Here is a 27,590-nt window from a genome sequence, read left to right on the forward strand (position 1 = left end):
CCAAACTCGGGTCTGCAGACTACATTTGTCCTGCCAGAAGAAATCTACTCTGACAGCGATGCATTTTCTGTGGCACAGAACAACCATAAATTACACAGTGTGTAGTTTATTTTTTTGGTAGTGTGATGGCATTAGATCCTGACATGGATGATGATCTATACACATCTCTTCTACAACAGAAAAGCAGTCCAGAGTCTTTGTAATTCGTCTGCTGATATTATATATTATTTATTCTGCAGATTTACATATTTCTTAGGTTTGTTTGGTAATCCACAAAGCATCCCATTCGACATTCTTTCTTTGATTTTATATATACATATGTGTGTGTGTGTGTGTGTGTGGGTGTGTAGCCATAACATAAAATCCACTGGAAGGTGAAGTAAATAACATTGATTATCTTGTTACAATAGCATCTGTCAATAGGTGGGATATATTAGGCAGCAAGTGAACAGTCAGTTCTCAAAGTTGATGTGTTTAAAGCAGGAAAAATGGGCAAGTGAAAGAATTTAACAAGGACCAAATTGTGACAGTTAGATGACTGAGTCAGAGCATCTCCAAAACTGCAGGTCTTGTAGAGTGTTCTAGGTATGCATTGGTTAGTACCTACAACAAGTGGTCCATGGAAGGACAACTGGTGAACTGACGACAGGGTCATGGGCACCCAATGCTCACTTATATTACTGGGGAGCGAAGGATAGCCTGTCTGGTCCAGTACCACTGAAGAACTACTGTAGTGCAATCTGCTGAAAATCTATAGAATAAGAGATAGGAGAAAAGAGTCTGAACACACAGTGTATAACAGCTTGCTGTTCATGAAGCTGCATAACCACAGACTGATCAGAGTGCCCATGTTGAGCCTTTTACACTGCCGTAAGTTCCTATAAAGGGCATGTGAGCATCATGGATCATAGAGAAATGGAAGAAGGTGTACATAATGTGGACAGCCGGGTGAGTGACTGTCACTTACCTGGGGATGAGACGGCAGCAAGATGCACTATGGGAAGAAGGCAAGCCGGCAGAGACAGTGTGATGCTCTGGGAATGTTCTGCTTGGAAACCTTGTGTCCTGGCAGTCATGTGGACATTACCTTGACACGTACCACCTACTTAAACACTGCTGGACACCAAGTACACCCTTCATGAAATGATGTTCCCTAATAGTTGTAGCCTTTTTCAGGAGGATAATGTTCAAGTCTGTGAGATCATGCATGCAGAGTAGCACTTTCTATCAGCAATTACTAGTGTGTAACTCTGCCCCAGATGGAGCACTTCAACAGGATGCAGTCACCTGGCTTCACGTGTCACGAAGGAAGCGTGTGATAGTCTTCTCTCTCCCTGGTTGGCGGTTGTTGTGTGATGGGAAGAGCAGCCTGATGGGTGGCCATGACTAAATTAGGGAGAAAATAACATTCAACAGTTGTGGTGTAAGCAAGTGTAATGTTTGCACTGATTTCAGCTCCACCTATAGTACTGCTGTCAACACAACTGACATTTATCCACTCAGTCACAGTCTCAGTGCTGGAAGGACCTAAATGTAGCACATACTGTATATAAATAACACTGTACTGGAATGCCCTAAATGACTAAATATCATGTTAAGGAAGCATTTTTTTAGAGTACACAAGTGTATGTCCCTGCAAACTGGCATTAATATCACTATTATATGGACTTTTTTTTATTACCAAAGATATGCATCCAAAGTAAACATTGCAGAAATCAAAAGTCCCTGTTTACCCTGAGTAGAACAAACATACAATGGCCCTTCCCTCATGTGTGTGTGTGTATGTGTGTGTGTGTGTGTTTAAATAATGCTTGTACTGACTAGTCACCTGCTGAAAACACTGAAAAAATCCTGAAAATGATTTTCAAGATTATTTCCTTTGTTCTTCTTTTTCTGGCATTGGCAGGTAAGACGGTTACATGATCATTATAACACATCTAAGAAGACATTTAGCTGAAAAGTCGCAGAGGTTTATTCTACAAGTTGAACGCCAGAATAAATCCTGTTTATATTTTAACTGCTATGTCATTCTAGTGACCAACTCTTCTGAGAGATCAGTAGTACATAATATAATAGCTTAAATATGGTAAACCTGGCAACTGTTAATTGTAAAGCCTAACAATAAGCAAAAACAACAACAATTTCAGTACCACATACAACTTTATATTACTTTCTAATTATTTTTCCATCTTTTTGTTGGTAACTGTAGACCTACTGTGCATTTTACACAACTTAATATTGAACTAGCTTTAAAATTAGATTCAAATTTTAGATTCATTTTTCTATACCTTATCCAGTATGAATCTATTACAGGTTTACTATACATTATATAGTATGTTAAATATTTAAAAAGGTTAATATTAATAATTAAAAAAGGTTTTTATCCCCTACAATGTCAGTAAAAAACAATCCATCTGTATATGTCAAAGGGTTGTGAGTAAACTTATTATATACAATAAATTATAATTATCTATACCCGCTTTATTCCTATCCCAGCGGGAAAGGCAGGGGTACACCCTGGACAGGTCACCAATCCATCACAGGGTCACATATAGACAGACAGCCACACACACTCAATCCTATGGGCAATTTAAAATTTCCAATCAACCTAATGTACATGTTTTTGGACTGAGTAAACCCAGAGTAAACCCACACAGGCATGGGGAGAACATGCAAACTCCACACAGAAAGGCTCCTGTCTGTTTGAACCCAGGATTCAAACCCAGGAACTTCTTGCTGTAAGGGCAACAGTGCTAACCACTAAGCCACAATGCTGCAGAAATTGTAATTATTTTTAGTGAAATTTTGTTTACTTTTTTTTTTCATAAAAAAATAATTGACCAGTTCTTTGCTGGTGACTTTTGTTAAACTTGGTTTTTCAAGTTAATCATCAAATTAATAATAGTAAATAATTTATCAGTGCTGAGATTGTACCACATTTTTCTCTGGTTCATTCTCAGAAATTAGAGGTCTGCAAAAGAAAGTGTTTCCTGTGTGAAAATGTGCTCAAAGCAGATAACAATTTTTGCCAAGATTATTCCATTCAACTCGCTGACAAATTATATCTTGACTGTTAATTTTCTTATTTTGACTCTCAGAAAAAGGTGAGTAGCAGTGATTTCTCCAGCTGTTATTAATGTAATATTATTGTGTCTTAAGGAGCAGGAACAGTAAGTCTTATTGGCAAGAGTCACCAAGGAGACAGTCCTCTGCTCAATTATGTGGTGAATAACTCTTTAAGGGCGCATCCAGTGTTGACCAAACTGCAACTGGTACATGCAATCACAAGCATATACTTCAATCACAAATCCAACAAAATCACCAAGATAAAAATCACTCACTAGGGATGATTTTGTCTAACATCTAGGACTTTTTTCACTATGTTTTTTGTTTCTTATGTTCTGTAAAGCTGCTTGGAGACAATGTCCATTGTTAAAGGCGCTGTACAAATAAAATTTAATTGAGTTGAATTGAATACATGCATGCTTCATTTGCAAGAATTGCAACACATGCAATTCTTCATTCCTGTTTGATATTACAGACACTAGAGGTCAGTAAAATCTAGTATATAAGCATGGATGACTAACAAAAAATGAATAAAAATCACGTCTAATGCATCTTTATCTATAATGCTTGCTCAAGCCTTTATTTTATTTTAATTTAATCTCTATTTTGTAGAGAACAATGGAAGATTCCTGGAGCCGTATGATGGTGGCTCCAGAACAAGCTCAGTTCATGGCTAATCTAATAAAACTGATCAAGGGCAACAAAACCATTGAAGTTGGTATGAATGCAAGTTTTGTTAAGCTGTCTGTACATTTCAGTGAAGAACAGATGCATGTCCCTGAAAAAGTGCTTCTTTTTTCTTGTTTCAGGCATGTATACAGGATACAACGCCTTGAGTATGGCTTTGGCTATTCCCGAAGATGGCCTTGTTGTGGCCTGTGAAATCAATGACGATTATGTGCAAATAGCTAAGCCTTTCTTTAAAGAGGTTGGTGAATACAAGCTACATAAATTTACCAATTTTTTTTTTTTTTTTGTTACAGGATCTGTAACAAATGTCAAAGAAAGACTAGTCAGGTTTGAAAGAGAACATGGCTTTTTTTTGCATATATTCATGGACTTCTTGCTCTATTTAAGAGAACTGCAAGGTGGCTAGCTACATTTAAAAGAACGATTTCCTCCAATTCCCTGGTGGATGTACAGAATGTAGCCTAATTAGCTGGAAATTGAAGAGATGCAGAAATGTCTATCAGAGATGAGAGAATGCTGACTGATGTAGTTGTCTGTCAGCTTCGGTGTCAGTGTCGACACAGCTTGCAAAGTCAAGCATCACAGTACTTTGCTTTATCTGTGTTTTTGTATCCCAAGGGCAGAAGAGCAGCTACTGCACCACACAACCATGCCATAATTCAAGTAGAAATGACTAGTGCTCTTCTCTCTCTTTTTTTTTAGGCTGGAGTAGAAAAGAAAATTGACATCCGTCTTCAAACTGCACTCAAAACCTTGGGTATTGTTGATATATTTTAGCTTTATTCATTTATCTGTTGTTGTATACACCTACAACACCTACATCAATGATTTGGTATCTTTACAGATGAACTCCTTGCGGCTGGTGAAGGTGAAACGTATGACTTTGTGTTCATTGATGCGGATAAGATAAATTATGATAATTACTATGAGAAATCCCTCCAGCTTATTCGTAAAGGTGGCATAATAGCTATCGATAATGTAAGTATGACATAGGTCAATAAGTGTATGAAAAATTTCAATATAACAACATATTCAATGAGGATAACCATGTCCTCACTGAGTCGGCACATGTTCTGATCCGGCATCCCTGCACTCGTCAGGTCCTTTGGGGAGGGAAAGTCATAAACCCTGACAAGGATGATGTCACCTCCCAGACCATTGACCAGCTGAATAGGAAACTCCACAAAGACCAGCGTGTGGATCTGAGCATGCTCACTGTTGGTGACGGCCTAACACTGGCTATTAAACTATAATCCTTTCCAAAAAAAAAAAGTGCCTCATGATAGCACTATATAATTGTTATTGAAAATTCATTATATTGTCATCCTTCAGCAACTCAGTGATCTCTTTCACTTCCTGTCTCATGAAATGCTGAATAAACAGAACAAATTCAGAGCCTGTTTATTTCCAATTTCTCAAGCATAGATTTCGAATCTAAATTTAAATTTAAATTTAAATTTAAATTTAAATTTAAATTTAAATTTAAATTTAAATTTAAATTTAAATTTAAATTTAAATTTGAATTTGAATTCTTTAAACACTGAGTGAATTTTGCCGCCCACTACAGTATCATTGTATGATTATCCTCGAAACTTTATTGTTTCTCTGTTGTCCTATTTACTTGTTTTAAGTAAAACTGGTCGTGTGTTTCTTTAATGATTTGTATTACATTCGAATTAAATGGGGAAATGTTTTTGTTAGATATTTTAATACCACTTCGTGGCCACTAGATGTCGCCAACATCCCGTTAACTGAACTTGTCCTGTGTCATTCAACAAAATGTATTTTTAATTACCGTAATATAAAAAAAAACCAAGCAAGCAAACTATTAACAATATAACTGAGTAGATATTTAGGTTGAAAACAATATTTCACGTCCACTTAAAAGTCTGTTTTTAATTTTCCGTCAATACTGTGTCCAGGATTTAGGCTTAATATTTCTCCTTAAACGGCTAGTTTGCTCACAGCGCCATGCGCTCGGTTTCGTTTAACAAGATTTGCAGGAATAGAAAGTGAAACAGAAGAGAGATCCCCGGCTCTGTGCTTATAACTGTTCGCGAGCAGATTTCAGATATTATAGGAGAAACCTTCAAACATCCTGCAGAGCCGAGCATCAGACAGTAAGTGTTTTTATGTTTTACACCCATTTAATCTATTCGTTCCCTACAAATGAACAACATTGTCCAGTTGTTATTGTTTTGTCTTGTGTCCTAATATACACTCTATTGCCAAAAGTTTTGGGACACCCCTCAGAATTCAGGTGTTGTGATTCAGGGGTTGGGCTTGGCCCCTTAGTTCCAGTGAAAGGAACTCTTAATGCTTCAGCATACCAAGACATTTTGGACAAAATTTTGGGGATGACCCTGGACTGGCCTGCACACCTCAACCTGATAGAACACCTTTGGGATGAATTAGAGCGGAGACTCTGAGCCAGGTGAAAACTGGGACGTCTGCCTTTAAATGCACAAGAATGTAATATGGAGTTGGCCCACCCTTTGGAGCTATAACAGCTTCAAATCTTCTGGGAAGGCTTTCCACGTGGTTTAGGAGTGTGTTTATGGGAATTTTTGACCATTCCTCTAGAAGCACATTTGTGTGGTCAGGCACTAAGGTGCGAGAAGGTCTGGCTCTCAGTCTCCGCTCTATTTCATCCCAAAGGTGTTCTATCAGGTTGAAGTCAGGACTTAGTGAAGTTCCTCCACACCAAACTCACTCATCCATGTCTTTATGGACCTTGCTTTGTGCACTGATGTACAGTCATGTTGGAACAGGAAGGGGTCATCCCCAAACTGTTCCCACAAAGTTGGGAGCATTAAATTGTCTAAAATGATGTGCTGAAGCATTAAGAGTTCCTTTCACTGGAACTAAGGGGTCAAGCACAACCCCTGAAAAACAACACCTGAATTCAGTGATTTAGAGGGGTGTCCCAAAACTTTTGGCAATTTAGTGTAGCAATGATAGTTCTGGGGGAAAAAAACTAAACCAGTTTTATGCAGGTAAAATAATGAAATAATGTCATATATTCAGTTCTTCTAACACTTTAGCACACACTGCAGCATTCTCTCTTTATTCACTTTACAGAAACATGTTTGAGGAGGAACTAAAGAAACTGGAGTGCCACTTCACTTGGGATTTACAGAAAGAGGATGCTGATCTTAATTACCTGGAGATCAAATTCACTGAGAGTCTTTCAAACCAAACTGATCATGGAGGGAATTTCAGACAGAGGAAGTTAAATTTTTGTGCTTACATTTATCACTTGCAGGGCTTCAATGACAAGGCGCAGGAGTGTTTAGAAAAAGCAAAGGAAGTGCAAAATGATCGTTCCTCCAATATAGTCACATATGGAAATTTAGCCTGGTTACACCATTACATGGCTGATGATAGCATGGTCGAAGTATATTTGGAGAAATTGTCACAAATCTCTAGAGCATTTCCTGCTCCAGCAGAAGAGCTGCTTCGTGAAGTCCTGAGTGAAAAAGCATGGTCTTTTATCAGTTTTTCCAAAAATCATTATATCAAGGCAAAAGAGATCTTTCAGGAGGCTCTACAGAAAGAACCAGAAGACAAGGAGTGGAACACTGGCTATGCCTTCGCTCTGTTTCACCTGGAGGGCTTGGAGATTAGGGAGGACAGGCGCATACCTTTTGAAGAGTCACCAGCCGTGAGACAGCTAAAGAGAGCCTTAAAACTTGATCCAGACAATGTCATGATCCATGTCTTCATGGGCCTCAAGTGCTACAAGAATAAGAGGAACGCAGAGGCATGGGAGCACATGAAGCACGCACTACACATGGCTCCATATGACCTAAGTGTTGTCCTGAGTGTTGCTAAATTCATGAAGAAGGAGCAGTGCTATGACATGGCAATTGGGGTGCTGAAGAAAATGCTGGAGAAAGCGCCTGACTCTTCACGGTTGCATCATGAAATCGCCAATAATTACCGCTGGAAAGCCATGCAGATTGGAGACATGCACAACCCGATGCTGCTAAGCTATTGTATACACCATTTAGAAGAGGGAGCTCGCCTAAATCCACATTTTGTCTACCCACAGATTGAGTTAGCGCTCAGGTATGCTGAAGTTGGTAACTACGCTAAAGCAAAACAAAAGTTCCAAGAGTTGTTTGCACGCCCGAACCTGCAGCCGGCAGATCTCCAGGCTTGGCATCGCATCTATGGAGACTTCAATATGTATCGTCTGGGCTCAGAGGCAACAGCAGTTAAGCATTACAAAGAGGGCATGGCAATGCAAAAAGTATCCACTGAATGGAAGATCTGCAAAAACAGACTCTACAAAGTCCTTCACAATACTAGAAACGACGTGTACCAGATTCGAGAGTTCATGAATTCTTTAAGAGAAAATCCTGAGCGTAATGAGAACTAGATTTTCTTCTCCAAAAGACAAGGTGTAACTTTTTTTTATTAAATCACATTGAATTTTCAATAATCATGACTGATATATACAGTATGTATGTATTGTGACTGTATATTCCTACAAGATCACTGTTTAACATTTTCTTATTATCTATTATCAAGAGATGGATGGCAAATTAAAAAACAGGGCTCTGTTATGCTGTGGAGGGATTCTGCTGTAATGTTTTGTTTTGTCCCTTCAGAGAGAAGTGTCTAATTGAAAATCAGTACAAAGTTATTCTGATTGAATGCTTTTACCCTCTGATGACACATTTCTATCCTGAATGGAGTGTTCACTTCCAGCACCAAAATCCCCAAGACTCACTGAACAGACTGATGAGCATGATCCTCAGGTGCATATCAACCCATCTGAACACCTACTGTATGGAAGATTTTAGACTGATGCACTCCACCACTGTCATTAAAACACCAAAAAACCTGCATTTTCTTTTGGAAGAATGGTGTTCATCTCTCCAATACAGCTCCATTTGTAGAATCTGTGCCAAGGTGTGTTGAAGCTGTTCTGGTGGTACTAAACATATGTTGTTGTTTTTTCCAAAATATGTACATACAGCATATTGGTCTTCTCTTACATATTGCACAAGCAGAGACCACAAATCTAAACTTTATTTACTGCTCCTAAACGATGCAGCAGCAGAAGAGCCATTTTATAATTGAAGCTCATGTCATCCATGCACAAATAATCCCCATTTCACAGGCGGTTAGATCTTTTCTTCTTGCCCTCTTGACCAGAAGTTGAGGTCAGCTTGTATTCTGAGTATTTTTATACATGCCACAGAGCACAGAGGGTTATGGAAGCATCTGCATACCTTTTAAAATTCATTTATTTCGTATTTATTTCTTTTAAACATACATGTACTAACAGTATTTAGGTTTATTTCTGAACATTAACCTAATCTAATCCTTTAGCAATGTTGAAAGGAAGAGTGCTGGGTAACAGTATGTTAACTATTCGACATGGATAAACCACACATGATTATGTATCTGCTCCAGTTAACTTGCTGTTACATGGTGTGTGTATGTGTGTGTGTGAGAGAGAGAGAGAGGGCGAGAGAGAGAGAGAAAGCGAGAGAGAGAGATTTTGGTGAATAAAATATGTACGTTATAGCCTAAAACAGAGGTTCCCAGGTTTCAAGAAATGTTTTTTTACTAACCTTTCATATAAGCCTTTCATGAGTAGGAAAAATTTAAGAAGGATGCCAGAGCTACAGTAACTTAGCTTTTAAATAGTCTTTTCTCTCTCTCTTCATTATTGATGGGACAGTCTTGTAATACCCAGCTAAAGATATTAAAATTAGTCATTGCTAGGACCCCAAGATGAATCTTTGTATCACATGGTGTGTGAATAGTATAAAAGGTATAGTAAGTGATTAATGCTGAAGCTAGCTCTTTTGAAACTCATAATTTTAATACATACAGTCTCCCTTCTGCCACACCCCCAAAACACAATAAACACATGCTGCCTAGGCTAGAGAAGCTGAATGCTAGGGTAAGATCAGAGGCTGTCTGAACTGACAAGCAATATAACTGACAGGCAAGTGGAAACATGTCCTTATCCTGATTCGATGAATGTTGGAGCCATCCATCAGCTGTGGGCTTTTTTTTTTTTCAGTCTAGAGTCTAGAGTGCCACTGAAAATTTCTCCTCTGAGCTTATATTTTTATTGACAGTTGCCAGAATGTCAGTACAATTATTATAAATAAAAATATAAAATGACTTAATGGATCCTATAACTCATGGATTCTACCTTGACCTAAGAATGACCAGGAGGGAGTATATACATTTCAACAATGCATTGTTTTTTATTCACAGTACAATGATTATATTACAGTACAATGTTTATATACAGTATAATGCTTGTCTCTGATTACAATACAATACAAAGTCTCTGATTAAAAAGCACTGAACTGTTTCATTGCATACCACTAGGGTGGAACCGTCAAGGGTGTGTCTTTGGTATCTTTAGTATGTGCCTTTAAACTGGGAATGCAGTGAAGTATATGCTTAAATATAAAGCTTATAAATGTAAGAAGAAAAAAAAAAGGTATTGAAAGCCACATGCCTAAGAACGTTTTTAACGTGGGATGTTTTGCGCAGTTATGAAGCACCAGGTCAATATACATTCATAGATAATTCAAGGCAGTGTTCCAAACTGTATATTATGCAATAGTATGACTAAACAGGACGCCAAAGATGTGGTGTACTGACACACTGTTCAGTATGTGGTTTGCATCCAAGTATAACTGATCCCATAACTGAACATCTGGTGTTATAGAATTGGTATGAGAATAAAAAGAGCAAACAAGAGCTTGTTTTTGATCTTAGAGGATTACTTTTGTCCTGTCCATGAGCACTGCTCCTTTATCAATAAGCTGTTGCAGGGTAACTGTGCTCATAAAGCAGTATCATAAATAGCTCATAGCCCCACAAAACAAACAAGTAATTTACTTTTAGCTAGCTAGCTAATATATAAGTTCTGACTGAAGGCACAGGGGTTGCTCTGGTGTAATCTCATTGCTCAGCACTGAGCTGCTGGATGAATTTATAGGTTTTCAACAAGCTACATGCATCTTTAAGTTCAATGGATGTTAAAAAAACAGCATAAAAAGCAATACTATCACACCTCTGATGGACTAAAGTCACTAAAAGACACATATGATTGATGGCAACTTCACAGCTGGCTAATGATACAAACTTTACAACAAGGATAACTCAAATGAGTGTCATTTACTACGCAATTAGAGAAGAGTTTAAATGTCTTACCCATTCAGCAAGAAAATACACAACACTCCATAATTCCTGAACCCATTTTCCTCTTATTGATTATACTGGAATCTCATTTACTCTCTCTCTCTCTCTCTCTCTCTCTCTCTCTCTCTCTCTCTCTCTGTGTCTCTCTTTCTCTTTCTCTCTCCTGGCAATTTTTACCAGTTCTGACCAACACAAATTAATATTACATTAATTAATTGTCACTGTGATGCAGTGGAATATCATATTATACATCACTTTTTTATTCTACATTATTGGAAGCAACAGAGGCTCTGCTTATTATCAGCAAACTTGACCAAACAGGGGAAAGTTGATTTGCTGACTGAAGTTAAAGCAAGCATCAGCAGTAGGGAACATATCAAATGCTCCAAGGCGATGGGTTAACACACATTGTATAGACATGTTTTTGAGGGGTTTGTAGTCAGATCATATTTTGTAGTTAGATCATATTTTCTCAGAGCATGGCCACTTTGTTGCAAGATTAAAAAATAAAATTAGTGTTAAGTTGAGACTTTGATGTCTTTGGCCTTTTTTTAATAAAGGTGTAGGGGGGGGTGACGTCAGACTGAGTGCGCGTGCCCGGCGCTGCTGCCGTTGCTGAGCTGCTCATTCTGTGCGTTGCTGACACCTCAATTCTGCAAACTTAACACATCACGCAGAATATAAAACCCCTACCAGCTCTGCAAAGCGAAGATACGTACGACTCTCAACATGGAGCGTCTGCTAAATGGACCAGGCTGGAGACGGGAAGAGCAGCGCTATCAGCCATCTCCATCGTCACAGCGCATCGCAAGGACACCTGCGCTCAGCAGAGCCAGCGGGGGATCAGCTCCGAAAGCAGGCCACAGCTCGCGTCACCTTTCTCCTGAAATGCCTCTGAGGATGACGAACGAGAAAGAATTACTTCGTGGCCTGAACGACCGATTCGCAGGCTTTATCGAGAAGGTACATCGTCTAGAAAGCCAAAACAGAGCGCTGGAAAGGGAAATAGAGGACATCCGACTCAAAGCAAAGTCGTCTACATCTCTGGCCAAGCAGTACGAGCCGGAGTTGCAGGACCTGAGGAGGCAGGTGAGTGAAATAGCAATGCAAAAGCATCAGATGGAGCTGGAGCAGAAGCGTGTGGAGGATGAGTGTAACGCGCTGATGGAGAAATGCGAAGAGGAGGCGCGCAGCAGAGCTGAAGCCGAGGAGAGCATTTCTGCGCTAAAGAAATACATCGACAACGCGTATTTAGCCAAGCAAGAGATGGACAGAAAGGCGAACGCTCTTGTAGACGAGATCGAGTTCCTGAAGAGAAACCACGAGGCTGAAGTGAGCGATATTTTGACGCAAATGAAGGAGACCCGGGTTTCTGCAGAAGTGAGCGGCTTCGGGAAAGGTGAGCTCACCGCGGCGCTCAGAGACATCAGGACACAGCTGGAAAGTCGCGCTGTCTGTCCAGACACATACTCAGAACAGCGCTTCAGCAGTCAGCTGGCCAAACTCACCAAAGCTGCCGAGACCGACAGAGAGGCTCTGATTGCCACTAAAGCTGAAATCAGCCAATATAAAAGACAGCTCCAGACCAAGACCGTCGAGCTCGATTCAGTCAGAGGGATGAGAGAAGCTCTGGAGAGGCAGCTGTATGACCTCGAGCAACGTCACAAAGCTGAGATCCATCACTACCAGGTCAGTTTTCTCTCACATCTGGAATATCACTGTAAACTGTACAAAAGAAATCTGTTAAAAATTTAGATTAGGTGCAGTCTTATTTCTGGTATGTTACATGGTGTGTATTAAATAAGCAGGTGTTAGTTAATCACTGCATAATTGATGCACTTCAGAAGCAGGATATGATTACTCCTGATCTAAATTTAAAAAGTTAAATGAACACTAAGGGGGGAAAAAAATCTTGTGATGTCTGTTTACAGGACACCATTAGAGAGCTGGAGCAGGAGCTGAAGAACACCAAATATGACATGAGTAGCCATGTGCAAGAATATCACGATCTACTTAATGTGAAAATGGCCTTGGATGCTGAAATCTATTCATACAGGTGAATATCAACATGGTTTTAAAGCACAATTTGTCTACGTTATTGAAACAGCTGCATCAAATCATGTTGTATTTATGTCCCACCTACAGAAAATTGCTGGAGGGTGAGGAGTCAAGATACTCCACTCTTTCTGATGCACAGATTCCAGTGCCTTATGTTTACAGGCAGTCACCCATCTATACTCTGCCTAGTGTCCCGAGGGTGGGGGGAGTGACTCGGAAAGTAGAGCCGCAGTACAAGTTTGTCGAGGAGATTATTACAGAGACAACCAGGGAAGACATCGAGATATCAGACACAGGGTCTGATGATGCTGAAGAACAAAAGGAGAGTGATAAAGTGTGTAGTGAAAAAGAGAATGAAGGTGTAGCTGCAGAAAGTGAAGCACAGTTAGAGGAAAAGAATACCCAAGAACCAGATGTAGAAGAAAATACAGCCAGCCCTGATACAGAACAACTGGACGGCAAAGAAAAACCAACAGAAACTGAAGAGCAATCTCTAAAAAAGTCTACAGATGTTCCTACAGATCTCAAGGAAGGTGACATGGACACTGAACTAGCACAAAACAATTTAACTGCGTCAGAACAAACTGTAGAGAAAGATACAGATAACAATTACAACAAAGATGTTGACACAGTCTCCAAACCCAAGGAAACCGCTTTAGACACAAAAACAGAAAAAACACAGGCAGATGTAAGTGCTGATGAGGATGTGGAAAAGGTAGCTCTCAACACTGAAAAAGAGAAACAAGACATAGCAAAAGAAGTAGACCAAGCCAGTATTAAGGATCCAAAGCCAATAGAGCAAACCTCTACACAGGAAGCTATTACCAAGCCAGAAAAAAGTGCCACAGAAGAGATTTCTCCAAAATCTGAGAATGAAAAGGCAAATGAAAAGACACAACATGTAGCTGATACTGAAGGTTCCTCTACTGTAAAAACAACTGAACAAGACAGAGAAACTAGTGAAGGGAAATCTGTGGAGGTGGATTCATCCACTGCTGACCCACAGGCAGTATCTCAAAAAGCTGAGGCAGGACAAGAGACACGTCCTAAAAGCGAAGCAGATTCAAAGCAGAGTGTAGAAACAGCACACGCTGATGTACTCGATACCACAAAAGCAGCAAGTGCACAGGATAATGCAGTGGAGGTGCAGAAAGAGCTGGCAGAGAAAGCAAAGACAGAAGCACTGCAAAAAAGTGAAGTTAAAGAAATCAAATCTGAGGAGGAGAAAAAACTGGACAGCAAACCAGAGGCTGAAAAAGAAACTGTGAAACCAGAAAAGGGAGACAGTGTCCAGTCTACAGAGGTACAAAAAACACAGGAGGATATCTCCAAAACTGCTACTAAAGACACAGAAGTTGAAACGTCTGAAAAAATGGAAATTCAAGCAAAGGATGTGACGGACAGTGCAAAAACAGAGGAAAGCAATGAATCACAGAAAACAGAGAAAAAGGTTGATCAAATGCAAATCAAAGAGCAGCCAAAAGTTGAAGGGATGGAGACAAAATCTGAGAAGCAGCCTGAGAAAAATGCACCTTCCGCTAAAGAAGATACAGGAGACATAAAAACAGAGCAAAGTCTTAAAACAGAGGAAAAAGCAACAACAAAATCCTCTGAAAGACAGAAAGAGGACATTCAGAAAGACAAAGAGACAAAATCTACTGATAAGGAAATAAAAAATGAACAAATACCAGAGAAACAAGTTCTGGAGACTTCTACGGATATCAAAGAGATGGATATAATCAAACCTAAGGGGCAAGAGATAGAGAGTAAAACCTCTAATGATGTGCAGCCTGAAGAAAGTGTTCCTAAGATCTCAACAGAAAAAGAACAAAGTAAAGACCAGACAGAGAAAGACGTGCCTGAAATCAAGGACACAAAAACTGAGAAATCAGACAAGAAAAGTGAGGCAAAGCAGGACAGTACCAAGACGGACATGACAAAAACAAAAGATCTTGTGCAGGATCCTACAGATGTAAAAGATTCCAAAAAACTTGAGCCTCCAGAGATAGTTTCAACTGAAAAAGAGCAGGACAACAGCGAGAAAGCAGATCTGAAGAAAGAGAAAGACATGCCAGCAGTAACTGAAAATGGAGTAAATATATGAATGAATTTTTCAGACACCTTCACAGGCAGTATTAATATATTAGTAATGCAAAGTGTAAAAATAAATTGCAGCTTAGATCAATCATGCAAATGATACATAAATGCTTTAAAACTGCATGAACAGCTAAATAACTGCATGAAACTAATAAACCGCAGTGTTAACCTACATGCAAAGTAAGAGCTGATGTATGCATGTATGCTGATATTTAGGTTAAATCTAGGCTGCTAAAAATATACATTAAAATAGAATGTATATGTTTAAATGAACATATTTTGCTATACCACAATAGCTTGGTAGATGAAGGTGTATATTTAACAGAATGTTATATATTGTCAGAATAAATATTATTTCAGCATATTGATTTGTGTTTGGTGTGCCATAATTTTCATGAAATTAAATGCTAAGCATTTGAGTTTCAAAGCCAGGTGCATGGGGGGGTGTATATAATGATAAATATAGTGTTTTGGTCCTCATTTCACACAGCAATTTGCCAAAACAAACATTTTTTAAAGAATAAGACACATTTTATCCATGTATAGTTACATGTAATATTGTGAAACAATATTATAGTTGCCTCACATGCCTCTCTTTTTTTTCTGGGAGTATATAATATAAGATATAAAATACAGCTTGATGAAGATAACATGATGAAGAAGAAGAAGCCTTTCTTATCGTCACACATACATTACAGCACTGTGAAATTCTTTCCTTCATATATCCGAGCTGAGGAAGTTGGGGTCAGAGCGCAGGGGCAGCTGTGATACCATACCCATGCAGCAGAGATGGTTGAGGGCTTTGCTCAATTGCCCAACAGCGGCAGCTTGGTGGTGCTGGGGGGGGTGCAATCTTCTGATCAACAACTCAAACCCTTAAAAACTTAAGCCACCACAGCTCTAAAAGTCATGCCATCCCTGGATGGGCTCAAACCACCAACCTTTCAGTTAACAGCCAAATGCACTAACTGATCTCAAAGCACTGTCAGAGCTGACAATGGGGACACTTTCCATAAAAGAATCCTCAAAGAAAAAGCTTCAGCATAAAAAGAATGCTTTAAAAAAAATCCATTGACATTTAGCATCCGTCATACAAGTCTCTGTGAATTCACTTTTATTCTAGAAATAAGGAATGTGGGAGTTTAGTGGTTAAGGTGTTGGATTACTGCTCAGAAGGTTATAAGTTCAAATCCCAGGTCCACCAAGCTGCCACTGCTGGGCCCCTGAGCAAGATCCTTAACCCTCATTTGCTCAGTTGTATAAAATGTAAGTTGCTCTGTATAAGGGTGTCTGCTAAATGGCAAAAATGTATCTGAAATCTGCAGAAACTACTGCAAAAGCTTTTACAGAACTTTTACCAACTCCTTCTGACAAATCAGAGGAAAGTATTTTTCGAGGCACTGGAATAACAATTTAATCATTTTAGAGAACTAGTTGAGAGACATGATGTGGTTCATGTTCACTATAACCAGACCCAACTAGCAAGCACCTGCAGAATCCCCCTCTATATAAAACATACACTGGCCCACAGGAAAAAGTTAAAAACTAAATGTTGACTAGACCAATTATTTAGAGCAAATTTTAAATTAAGTATCACAGCACCATGATCTTTAAAGGTTGCTCGAATGGTTAATGCAGCCTTGAAACGTTGTTATCTCCAAGAAAATCATATGCAGAGTACTTATAAAGGTTTGACAATTGAAAGAACTCCTAGAACTCTATACAAAGCGTAGGTTGTGGTAATAGTAATGATTACTAAACAGCTGTTTCTGTAATTAAAGAAAAAACACCAACCTTTTTTACATTTAAAAAAAACACCTCAAGCAATCAAATGGGGTTCAAAGACTTTATTGAAAAGTTTACACATACATGAGGACCTCAAAGATTTTGTGAAAGCACGACCTCAGCAATTCAGGTTCTTAATGGCGACACAGAAAGCTTTAGGTACTGAAATCAAAACACATCCATTTTGGCATTATCTTAAGCTTCACCTAGTCATCTTTGCAGAAATGGGGGAAAAAAAAAGAAAAGAAGCGCCAGCCATGCTCTCCCAAACAGATTCAACTGCTTTCATTCATCCATTTAGGCCACCCAAAAACTGCTTAGTTTAAGGGCAGGTTTCAAGTACAACTGCATTTCAAATCCTGATGGCTGACAGAGGGAGATTGTATTATGGAGTTTCTTCTTGTATGTATAGAAGGAAAAAGCTGGAAACATTATTTAAATATAGTTTAGTTATAATGTAGTTAACTGTTGCACACATTAATTTCAGATGACTAAGGAATATCAGGTAACAGAAACAGGTGAAATATCATCACATTCCCCCATATACCATATGTCTTACAGAAGAGGAAATGCAACATGCAGGCTTAGACACCCACTGCTGCGACTGGAGAGCATTAAACTGCCAAAGGAGTGTGAGATTCAGATAAGAAATCAAATTTGCAGCATAACCAAAAGTGACTGTGTTTTAAGAGTACTCCTAATAACCAAAAAAAAACAGACACCACAGGGGGAAAAAAGAATGAACACCACTGCAATGGCTACTAAAAATGGCTGTATTTGTTGGAGTCTTTGAACACATCCCTTCCCATCCAGAATTCCCCTGCTGGTTAAGATTTAAGGCCAGATTCCTTTGATATTCCCTTGTCCCTGATGTGAGTGATTGCAGGACTTTAGGCCTCCAGCTCCAGCCCCAAGCCCAGCTTATGGCCACCGGCATTGATGCTCTTTCCATCAACCAGGGCAGACAGGGTCAGCTTCACACCTGCACAAAACCAGTACAGCACCATTACAAGGAGGCCCTAGGTTTGCTTTAACCAAAATACTAATTATTTTACGCAGAATATGTCAAGTCGATGTCTGTAAAGTCAGTGGGTAAAAGATGAACAGGAAACGTCTCTTGAATACTCTGTTATACTGTAAGTGTGTTTGAGTGGACATTTCTTAATAATATAATAAATACACAAGCAATAACTTTTCAGTAGTCCCAAATATTTAGCTAATATAAAAAAATAACACATACCTGGTCTCAGAGTCTGTGTGTATCCAACACCAACAAGGCTGGTATTGTTCACTTTGGCCTGCAAGGAAGGTGCAGAAATGTAAACAACTTCATTCATAATGTTTAAAGCACTTACACTTGAAATTACATTGCTACAGAAAGCACTATGCAAATCTGATGTTTTCTATTTAATTTAATTGCATTATAGTTGTTAAGAGAATTGAAATAAACAAAAAAGCCATTAATTACAGACATGTTTCTGTTTTGGTTAAAGTGTTGAAATACTAGAGTAATCATTGGGAAAGAGACTCTTGTTTAGAGTCACTAAACTCCACACTTGTATCACGAAAGTGTTGCACTACATAAAACACATGGCAGTGTTATGTTATATAATAAAATTAATTGCCTGGGATATTTGAGAATATCCACGAAGAAAAGAGATCATGCACTCACACTAATGGAGGCATCCTTGTCCAGCTGGTACTTTGCAGCGATGCCAAAACGTGTGCTGTTACTGCCTGCAGTCCAGGCCAGGTTCACCGCTGTCTCCATCTTATCACTCACTTTCTGATAGATGGAGCCACCAAACTCTGAGCCATCATTGCTGCAGGGGTAGAACAACAGATTTAACAAAGTATTCGCAGGTCAATGTGTACACTTTGATATCTACTAGAATATTCTCATACACAATGATATCCGAGGCCACGCTCAAGTTTCTGTCTCAAAATGTTTACTCCAACGATTATTCCCAAAGAAAAGGTACTACATAAACGTTGGATGCTTATTAAAATCCCCTACAAAATCAAAGACAGTAAAGCTTTACACATCTGTACTTACACATTGGTGTGCAGCTGGAAGTCGCCGGTCTTGTAGCCTACAGCAAAGTTGTTCTGGGTCATCTTGGACTTGGCTGTGTCGAAGGACATCTGGTAGCCAGCAAGCCATCCTTCATACCCAACCACAGCAGCAGCATGGATAGTGGGACCAGCAAAGTCGAAGTCAACATCGCAGCCCAGGTTGACATATTCGCGTTTGTAGGCTGTCTTGACTTTTCCACTCTTCTTCCTATTAACAAGGTCAATGTTAGATCAACATTTTGTAACATGAACCGGATGAAACCTCACTAATTATTAATCATCATCATCACTAACGCATGTAAAAACAAAACTGACACAATGCGAACGCTCAAAATGCATTGGGGACTGAATCATGACAGCTCTGGGCCATGGCGCCAATATGTGTAGTATCAGAATATGGCACAGCAAAAACAGATTGTAATAAACTCACTAACCCCACTGTAGTGTAAAAACCTCAGCAATAACTAAAAATAAGGTTTTAAACACAAATATGTGGTGAAGCTGAGGGAAAGAATAATGGCTCTCTCAACCTGCACTATAAATCAAGTGTTCTACTTGCTTGTGGTCAGCATAAATACTGCTAGTTTTGCAGGCCAATGTTAAAAATAATCACACCACAGGGGAAAACGCTGCATTTGTTTTTCTTATTAAATATTACTTCCACATTGTTAGACCATGTAATGTGTCACAAATGTATTAGTAATTATTACTGAAGGTAATGTCAATAAAATGTAATCAGTAATCAGTATCATCTGATCTTAAGAAGCACACAGGCATTTATATATACACAAAAATATCTGAATAGCAGAACAAGAAACTATACAATACTAATTTAATCAATCAATCCCCCAAACTTGTGCTTATGATTGGAAGAAAATGACTGAATATGGTGCCCATTAAATGTCTTAAAAACACAACTCATACCAAAAAAACAGGCTCATTTACACAATTTCCTCTAATTGGATTATGAATATATTTTATTTACATTTAATGGCAGACACTAATAACACATTTATGTGCCACAATAAGCAACTTGAATCAAATAGCTTATAAGATGTTAATTTTTGTGACCCAGAATTGCTGATAAACACTACCTTGTTTCATTTTATGAACAAAAATGTATCCTCAGTCACAGGCTTGTGCAAATACCCCACCCCAACCCCTCCAAAGTCTAATTAAAGGTGCATTAGGTAGGATTAGTCCTTTAGTCTCCAAAAATTACATCTCCATCAGTTGTGTGTCCAGCTTTTGAAAGATTCCTGCCCATGTTCATGAAGCTATAACTCCTGTATCTTGTGGCAAGTATAGTGTCTATAATACAAATGACCAGAGATCAAAAACAAACAAGCATTTCAGACTGAGGATCAGTTTTTCTAATGTTTTCTAAGCAATGTTAAACTTTTGCTAGCACACTTCTGGAAGCATGGGCATGGTCGAGTGCCGGTTTCTGAATAGTAAGGATTGCACACCTGTACTGAACTGCATTAGTACCCATTCTCTGTTGCAAGGATAAAAAGGGTAGAGACAAAAGCCGGAGAGAGAGCGATTGAGTTGAGCACACAGAGCCATGTGTACAAATGTGGGTATATACAGTATCTCATAAAAGTGAGTACATCCCTCACATTTTTGTAAATATTTTATTATATCTTTTCATGTGACAACACTGAAGAAATGACACTCTGCTACAATGTAAAGTATTGAGTGTACAGCCTGTATAACAGTGCCAATTTGCTGTCCCCTCAAAATAACTCAACATACAGTCATTAATGTCTAAACCATTGGCAACAAAAATGAGTACACCCCTAAGTGGAAATGTCCAAATTGGGCCCAAAGTGTCATTATTTTGTGTGGCCACCATTATTTTCCAGCACTGCCTTAACCCTCTTGGGCATGGAGTTCACCAGAGCTTCACAGGTTGCCACTGGAGTCCTCTTCCACTCCTCCATGATGACATCACAGAGCTGGTGGATGTTAGAGACCTTGTGCTCCCCCACCTTAGGGTTTAGGTCTGGAGACATGCTTGGTCAGTCCATCACCTTTACCCTCAGCTTCTTTAGCAAGGCAGTGGTCATCTTGGAGGTGTGTTTGGGGTCGTTATGTTGGAATACTGCCCTGTGGCCCAGTCTCCGAAGGGAGGGGATCATGCTCTGCTTCAGTATGTCACAGTACATGTTAGCATTCATGGTTCCCTTAATGAACTGTAGCTCCCCGGTGCTGGCAGCACTCATGCAGACCCAGACCATGACACTGCCACCACCATGCTTGACTGTAGGCAAGACACACTTGTCTTTGTACTCCTCATCTGGTTGCCGCCACACACGCTTGACACCATCTGAACCAAATACGTTTATCTTGGTCTCATCGGACCACAGGACATGGTTCCAGTAATGTCCTTAGTCTGCTTGTCTTCAGCAAACTGTATGCGGGCTTTCTTGTGCATCATCTTTAGTAGAGGCTTCCTTCTGGGACGACAGCATGCAGACCAACTTCATGCAGTGTGCGGCGTATGGTCTGAGCACTGACAGGCTGACCCCCCACCCCTTCAACTTCTGCAGCAATGCTGGCAGCACTCATACGTCTATTTCCCAAAGACAACCTCCGGATATGACGCTGAGCGCGTGCACTCAACTTCTTTGGTGGACCATGGCGAGGCCTGTTCTGAGTGGAACCTGTCCTGTAAAACCGCTGTATGGTCTTGCCCACCATGCTGCAGCTCAGTTTCAGGGTCTTGGCAATCTTCTTATAGCCTAGGCCATCTTTATGTAGAGCAACAATTCTCTTTTTCAGATCCTCAGAGAGTTCTTTACCATGAGGTGCCATGTTGAACTTCCAGTGACCAGTATGAGAGAGTGTGAGAGCAATAACACCAAATTTAACACACCTGCTCCCCATTCACACCTGAGACCTTGTAACGCTAACAAGTCACATGACACTGGGGAGGGTAAACAGCTAATTTGGCCCAATTTGGACATTTCCACTTAGGGGTGTACTCACTTTTGTTGCCAATGGTTTAGACATTTATTTCTGTGTGTTGAGTTATTTTGAGGGGACAGCAAATTGACACTGTTATACAGGCTGTACACTCACTACTTTACATTGTAGCAGAGTGTCATTTCTTCAGTGTTGTCACATGAAAAGCTATAATAAAATATTTACAAAAATGTGAGGGGTGTACTCACTTTTGCGAGATACTGTATGTGTGTGTTTAAAATGTAAATGTGAACGAGAAAAGTAAAGCACACTTTCAGTTCCCAAGCCTGCCTTTAGTTTCCTCTTTCCCAAACCCTCTGAACTTACTAACCTTCTGTTTGTTTAAATCATTTTCCAGGTTATTGCTAAAAGTAAGACCCAAAAGAAATCAGCTATTGTACCTTTGCTCGGCGCAGTACAGTATCCACTGGTTCACTGGTGAAAAAAGTATGTACTTTTGTCACAGTATAAGTCACAGGTCTTGATGTACTGCTATAGTTTAGAGTAGTACTGTCTGAAATCAACCCCAGGGCCAAATGCAGCTCACAGACAGATGTTAACCGGCCTGCAGCTTTTCTCAATTAATGTATGATGGGAGGCCAAGCAGCCAACATTGTATTTCTTTTATTCACCTGACGGTGGCAGCAAAATAAAATTCAAGAACCCATTTTTCCTCAGACTACAACTGCACATTAACCAATTGGTGTAATGACACTTAGTCATGGCTTTAGTTATGTTCAGAGACCAAATGTGGGACGTCAAAAGAGCTTATGAGTCCTTAACTGAATTGGATTTGAACTGAACTCCTTCTCTATTCACCTGGACGTAAATATATACATATCTATATGTACATAGAGGTATTTTGTTAAAGTCTATTTAAAAGGGGACACCCCTGTGTTCCTGCCATACAGATTGTCAGTAGTGAGGGCCACACAGACCAGTCAAACCATGATAAGCATGGACATGGTTTATTGTTCATATAGTGACATTAGTCGCAGTCTGTGATCTAGGTGTCCACCATGTTTCTACCAAAACAAGACAACGTAGGCCTTGCTCAATATGGTATCAGGTTTCAACTAACCTTGTGCTCTTCAGCAGTCACCGGAGGTTTCTATATAAGACACACACACGTGTCTTTAACATGTCTCATGTTGCTACTGAGACATACATGGAGCTCGGAGTCTCCTTCAGCAAAATATATTCTCATAAATCATAGTCAAAGCCTCGACAGACTAAAATATTTACCCCGTGTTTGGTGAGAAGGTTGTATCAAAAGTCAGCTTCAGCCCTTTTGCGATCTGAAAAGACAGACAGGTAGACATTAAGTGCAATGAACCACATACATCAATGACAAATCTTCCATGATTCTGTCTCTGCAGTCAGACCTGGTCTTCAATGGTGATCTCCGTTCCTAGAGTGTTGTCAGTGTTCCACTTCTCTGTAAAGGTCAAGCCATACTCAGGCCTCTTGTATTTAGTTTCCAGACTGCCCACCACTTTGTTGGTGTCAGTGTTGGAGGAACCAGAAGTCTTGAACTCCTGCAGAAGAAAGACAACGCGCAACATTTTACATCACAGGATCAAATTCTACATCAACTGAAGAATTTTTAGAATTGAAGAACTCAACAGTTCAATAGAATTGCTTTAGGTATTAAATACAATACATGACTCCTACAATAAAGCAATGACTATACTTAAACAAACGAGATAATTTGGAAAAGATAATTTTAACACATCTATTGTGGAGTCTACATATCAAATCACAAATACTCTACACATTGTTTCCAAGTACTTAATCTGCAAGATAAAATTTTAACATGACCATTAAAACAAAAAAAATTGAACCAGCATGCACTTACCACTCCACTGGATGATTTTGTCTTGACATCGAGTTTCACCAGACCAAAGCCTTTCAGCAAATGAAGCAAATTGCAGTAAGGAACCAAACACACACACACACACACACACACAAATGACAATTGATTTAGCTTTTTCAATTAGCCAGTCCCATTACCATATCCCTTGTTGAAGATGTCCTTGGCAGATTTTCCAAGATCAGCGTATGCTGGGGGGACTGCCATTGTCTGTGAAGAAGAAAGAGTAAAATGAAGCCATGGTCAAGCATACATATATTTAAAAAATTAAATCCAACCCACATACAACTAAAACATACCAACTACTACTTGGCACAAGTGGAAAGTTTTGAATAAATGCCCAAAAAGATTATCTCTGGTTTGCCATATTTCCTCTCAAAGGTAGCATATTAGCTTGCTGCACACCCATGGGAGAGATAAGACATACCAGTAGGCCACACCTTTTTATTAGTCCTTCATGAGAAAGAAGACAATCAGACAGAGAAGTCTGTCTATCTATCAGTCCTTTCTATACATGAAGCAGCATTCAGAGCTGACAATAACTCTTATGTGATCAGGTATATATTTTTGGCTCAAGGGCTGCCTGATCCATCCTGCCCTTGCTCCTCATAGTGAACGTCAGAGAAATGTCCAGGCTTTCAGCTGAAACCCTTTGCTTCTTCTGTAGCATTAAAAACCCCACTGAGAGCCAACATGTGGTATTTGATTGATGTTTTGTCCAATCGATTTAGGGAAACGTCTTTGACAGAACAGGGAGCTCCTTAGAGTTCAATTCTCCACTTATTAAACGACCAATTGACCAGATTACTTTGTACTTACATCACAAATACAGTGAAAATGAAGTTAAATAATAATATAAAGCAAGAATCGTGAGGAGATACTGACAAGGTTAAAAGTGGAGGCCATCTTGGCCAGGGATTGGCTGCACGCGCTGACATGATGCAGCTCTACACCGGTAAATCCCCACCTCCGGATCATGCGCTTTCACTGGCTGATCAAACACTCATCTCATTTTGCCAACATTCTCACACACGTCTTACAGACATTTACACGAAAATCACGCTTTTTGTGTTTTAAAACTGAAGCGCTTATCCGATTACGTTTCGCGATCACCGTGTCAGCATTCAGCAGCGCTAATGCCGCTAGCTTGCTTGCTAACAGCTATTATTATCTGGCTAGTCAGAAAGCCGCATAACCGTATCTCAGGCATGGCGGACTTTCACTTCAGATCCTCACCAGCACTGTTAGCTAAATAAAACAACATTCCCATGCACAAGTTTCCTGTCTATTTGCATGTCGGGATTCTTGACCGCAACGCTACTCCACCTTCAGGTGGGTGGATTCAGTCAGTTTTAGTCACGTTAGCAAGCAACACGCCTGTCATTGACCAGACTACAGCCATGAGCTGCTCCCATCACGCCGAGAAGCCATCATAGAGCTTTGATCACATTATACAAGGATTCTGACTGACTAACGAGTGTTCATTTCACTGGACATTTTAACAATTTGGCTCTGAAGATATATTTCCGAAACAGTGACAGAGCACGAGCTGTCATTTACACAGAGCTAGCTAAGCTAACCAGCTAACTAGCACGAGTATGCTAACAGAGTGTAAAACAGGGTTATACAAGTTCCAAAACATATTCACGGAAACACATGGCGTGTGTGGGCTCTTACTATGCTCATGCAACTTACCTGCTAATAGATGGATGTGTAGTTTAACTTAAATAAGTTTAATCAACTTAACCCCAGCGCTACACAGCCGTGGTGAACCGAAAGGATTGGAGGGCGAACTGAAGGAGACAGCACAGATCTCTGGCGCTACCCGATATACCTCCCCTGCCCTAATGGAATTGCGCATGCTTACCGTTGTCACGCATGCGCAATACAAGCCATGCGGACGCGCATATAGCTGAATTCCAAACGGCTCCATAATAGTGCACTACATAAAGTGAACAAACATTTATTTCATTGCCTATGTAGTGCACTTAAATAGTGTATAAAGAGCTGTTTGAACTAAGCTGAGGTTTCCAAACCTTTCACCCTTGAGGGACCTATTCTGTCAGCCATTGCGTGTGTGCCTGCTAGGAAATAAACCAGAAACATAAAGGTAGTGATATTAATCCTTCAGTGTAAGCACAGTAGTTAAATCATATTATTCGCATTTATGTACATTCATTTACACATTCAAATATAATAATCTATTGTTTTTCAGACTGCGAAATAATTATAATCTTACATACTGCGAACAAATCTAGACCAGATCATAATTTGTCATTTTAATATAAAACACGAACTTACTATAACTGACAGCAGCAGTGAAGTGCTCTCCGGAAGTATTGACACCCTTCATTATAAAGAGCAACACTATATCTTAAAAGAACAATATTTAAGTGACATTGGGGTTTTTTTCTTCAAACAGCAAGTTCTACAAAACAGTGGCTTCAAAATTCTATACACCCTTAAAATAATACTTTGTCCTGTCTGCCCTGTAGAGAACAATACTACTGAGTCACTTCCTGTGATTTCTAACACTCTTGGTGATAAAATGATTTTGTTCCACTCCTCCATGCTGAATAGTTTAAGTTTTTAAGTTTTAAAGTCCTTTTAAGTTTCCATTTTCTAGATTTGTGTGTGTGTGTATATATATATATACCTTATTCCACTTCGTGACCACCCCATACTGCTGCTTGCTGTCTGCACCTTGAACATTATTGCATACTATTCACTTTGTATAGTTTTGTATAATATAGTTGTTACATTTTACATTTCCTTATATATTCTATTTTATATACATATTCTATATACATATATACCCTACCTTACTTTATTTATGTTTTATTCTATTTATATTATATTTTATTTACCTACTGTGAACTTGTTGTTTTTATATTTTATATTTCGTATTTTTATATTTTATAATTTATCCTTGTCTCTTTTTCTGTCCTTATTCCTTTTCCTTTTTCCTTTTTCAAGGATCAAAACAAACAACTGTGTAAGCATTTTACTGCTTATCATACTGTGTATGATTATGTATGTGACAAATAAAATTTGAATTTGAATTTTATATATATATATATATATATATAATGTTCATGTTAAACTATGAACAAGTCTGAAACTCTATGCAACCCGGTTTCGGGCTGAAATATCCAGGTACATTGTAGAATTCATGATGCCATCAGCATTCACAAGAGCTCCTGAACCAGCCATAAAACAACCCCAAAGCATCAGTGATCCACCTCCACAGGTTACAGCAAGTATCAGGTGCTTGACGTTGTATGCCATCCAATTTTTGGAGCTTTCATCTCAAAGCTACATACCATACCAAATGAAATTTTAATCACATTGTATTTTGTGAGATACAGGAAGATCAGAAAGGGATTCTTTATTTAAAAAACATTCAAATAGGTTAGTGGTGTAAGATGATTTGGAAACTTGATTACTACAAGAGTCAACTAAATTGTGCAATTCTAAAACTGTGATCTTTGGACTCTTTTGTTATAAGTCCGGACATTCAGACATGTTAAAAAATTTTTTTATTGGAATTAACTTAGTTACTGATTATGCATGCTTTGTATGACTTCATATTCCCCTCATCCTGCTGAAATTCTTAACATAGGTTCTGCTCATTACTAATGTGAATACAGACTGATGACTTTGTATCAGTGAATTGGTCTACACATTCTCACACCTATTTTTTATTTATAACAAATATATGCTAATCAGGCATAACATTAAGACCACCTGCCTAAAATTTTGTAAGTCCCCCTTTTGCTACCAAAACAGC

At 39.1% G+C, this 27,590-nt stretch overlaps 4 protein-coding genes across 5 annotated transcripts; 3 read left to right on the forward strand and 1 right to left on the reverse strand.

Moving 5' to 3' along the window:
* Positions 1–1,746: 1,746 nt before the first annotated feature.
* On the forward strand, positions 1,747–5,149 carry comtd1 (catechol-O-methyltransferase domain containing 1). 2 transcript variants are annotated; one of them, XM_058383505.1, is made up of 7 exons: positions 1,747–1,906; positions 3,160–3,224; positions 3,679–3,784; positions 3,876–3,994; positions 4,459–4,513; positions 4,601–4,734; positions 4,857–5,149. In XM_058383505.1, exons 1-7 carry the CDS (start codon positions 1,858–1,860, stop codon positions 5,007–5,009), a joined length of 681 nt encoding a protein of 226 aa, XP_058239488.1. In that variant the 5' UTR covers positions 1,747–1,857; the 3' UTR covers positions 5,010–5,149. The 2 variants fall into 2 exon arrangements, with proteins under 2 accessions (XP_058239488.1, XP_058239479.1); XM_058383496.1 differs by having other exon boundaries at positions 1,748–1,906; positions 3,160–3,272.
* A 360-nt stretch (positions 5,150–5,509) lies between these two features.
* ifit8 (interferon-induced protein with tetratricopeptide repeats 8) lies at positions 5,510–8,156 on the forward strand. Its single transcript, XM_058383468.1, has 2 exons — positions 5,510–5,876; positions 6,838–8,156. The coding sequence occupies exon 2, from the start codon at positions 6,842–6,844 to the stop codon at positions 8,138–8,140; it is 1,299 nt and encodes a 432-aa protein (XP_058239451.1). The 5' UTR covers positions 5,510–5,876; positions 6,838–6,841; the 3' UTR covers positions 8,141–8,156.
* A 3,391-nt stretch (positions 8,157–11,547) lies between these two features.
* Positions 11,548–15,464, forward strand: LOC131348468 (neurofilament medium polypeptide). The gene is made up of 3 exons (XM_058383454.1): positions 11,548–12,630; positions 12,873–12,997; positions 13,087–15,464. The coding sequence occupies exons 1-3, from the start codon at positions 11,671–11,673 to the stop codon at positions 15,101–15,103; spliced, it is 3,102 nt and encodes a 1,033-aa protein (XP_058239437.1). The 5' UTR covers positions 11,548–11,670; the 3' UTR covers positions 15,104–15,464.
* Positions 15,465–16,928: 1,464 nt separating this feature from the next.
* vdac2 (voltage-dependent anion channel 2) lies at positions 16,929–25,655 on the reverse strand. The gene is made up of 9 exons (XM_058383483.1): positions 25,496–25,655; positions 23,941–24,010; positions 23,786–23,835; positions 23,313–23,465; positions 23,173–23,225; positions 18,938–19,165; positions 18,554–18,704; positions 18,122–18,179; positions 16,929–17,863 (listed from the first exon to the last, which is right to left on the reverse strand). The coding sequence occupies exons 2-9, from the start codon at positions 24,005–24,007 to the stop codon at positions 17,772–17,774; spliced, it is 852 nt and encodes a 283-aa protein (XP_058239466.1). The 5' UTR covers positions 24,008–24,010; positions 25,496–25,655; the 3' UTR covers positions 16,929–17,771.
* Positions 25,656–27,590: the final 1,935 nt, after the last annotated feature.

Source organism: Hemibagrus wyckioides, linkage group LG03 (assembly GCF_019097595.1).
Source record: "Hemibagrus wyckioides isolate EC202008001 linkage group LG03, SWU_Hwy_1.0, whole genome shotgun sequence".
NCBI lineage: Eukaryota > Metazoa > Chordata > Actinopteri > Siluriformes > Bagridae > Hemibagrus > Hemibagrus wyckioides.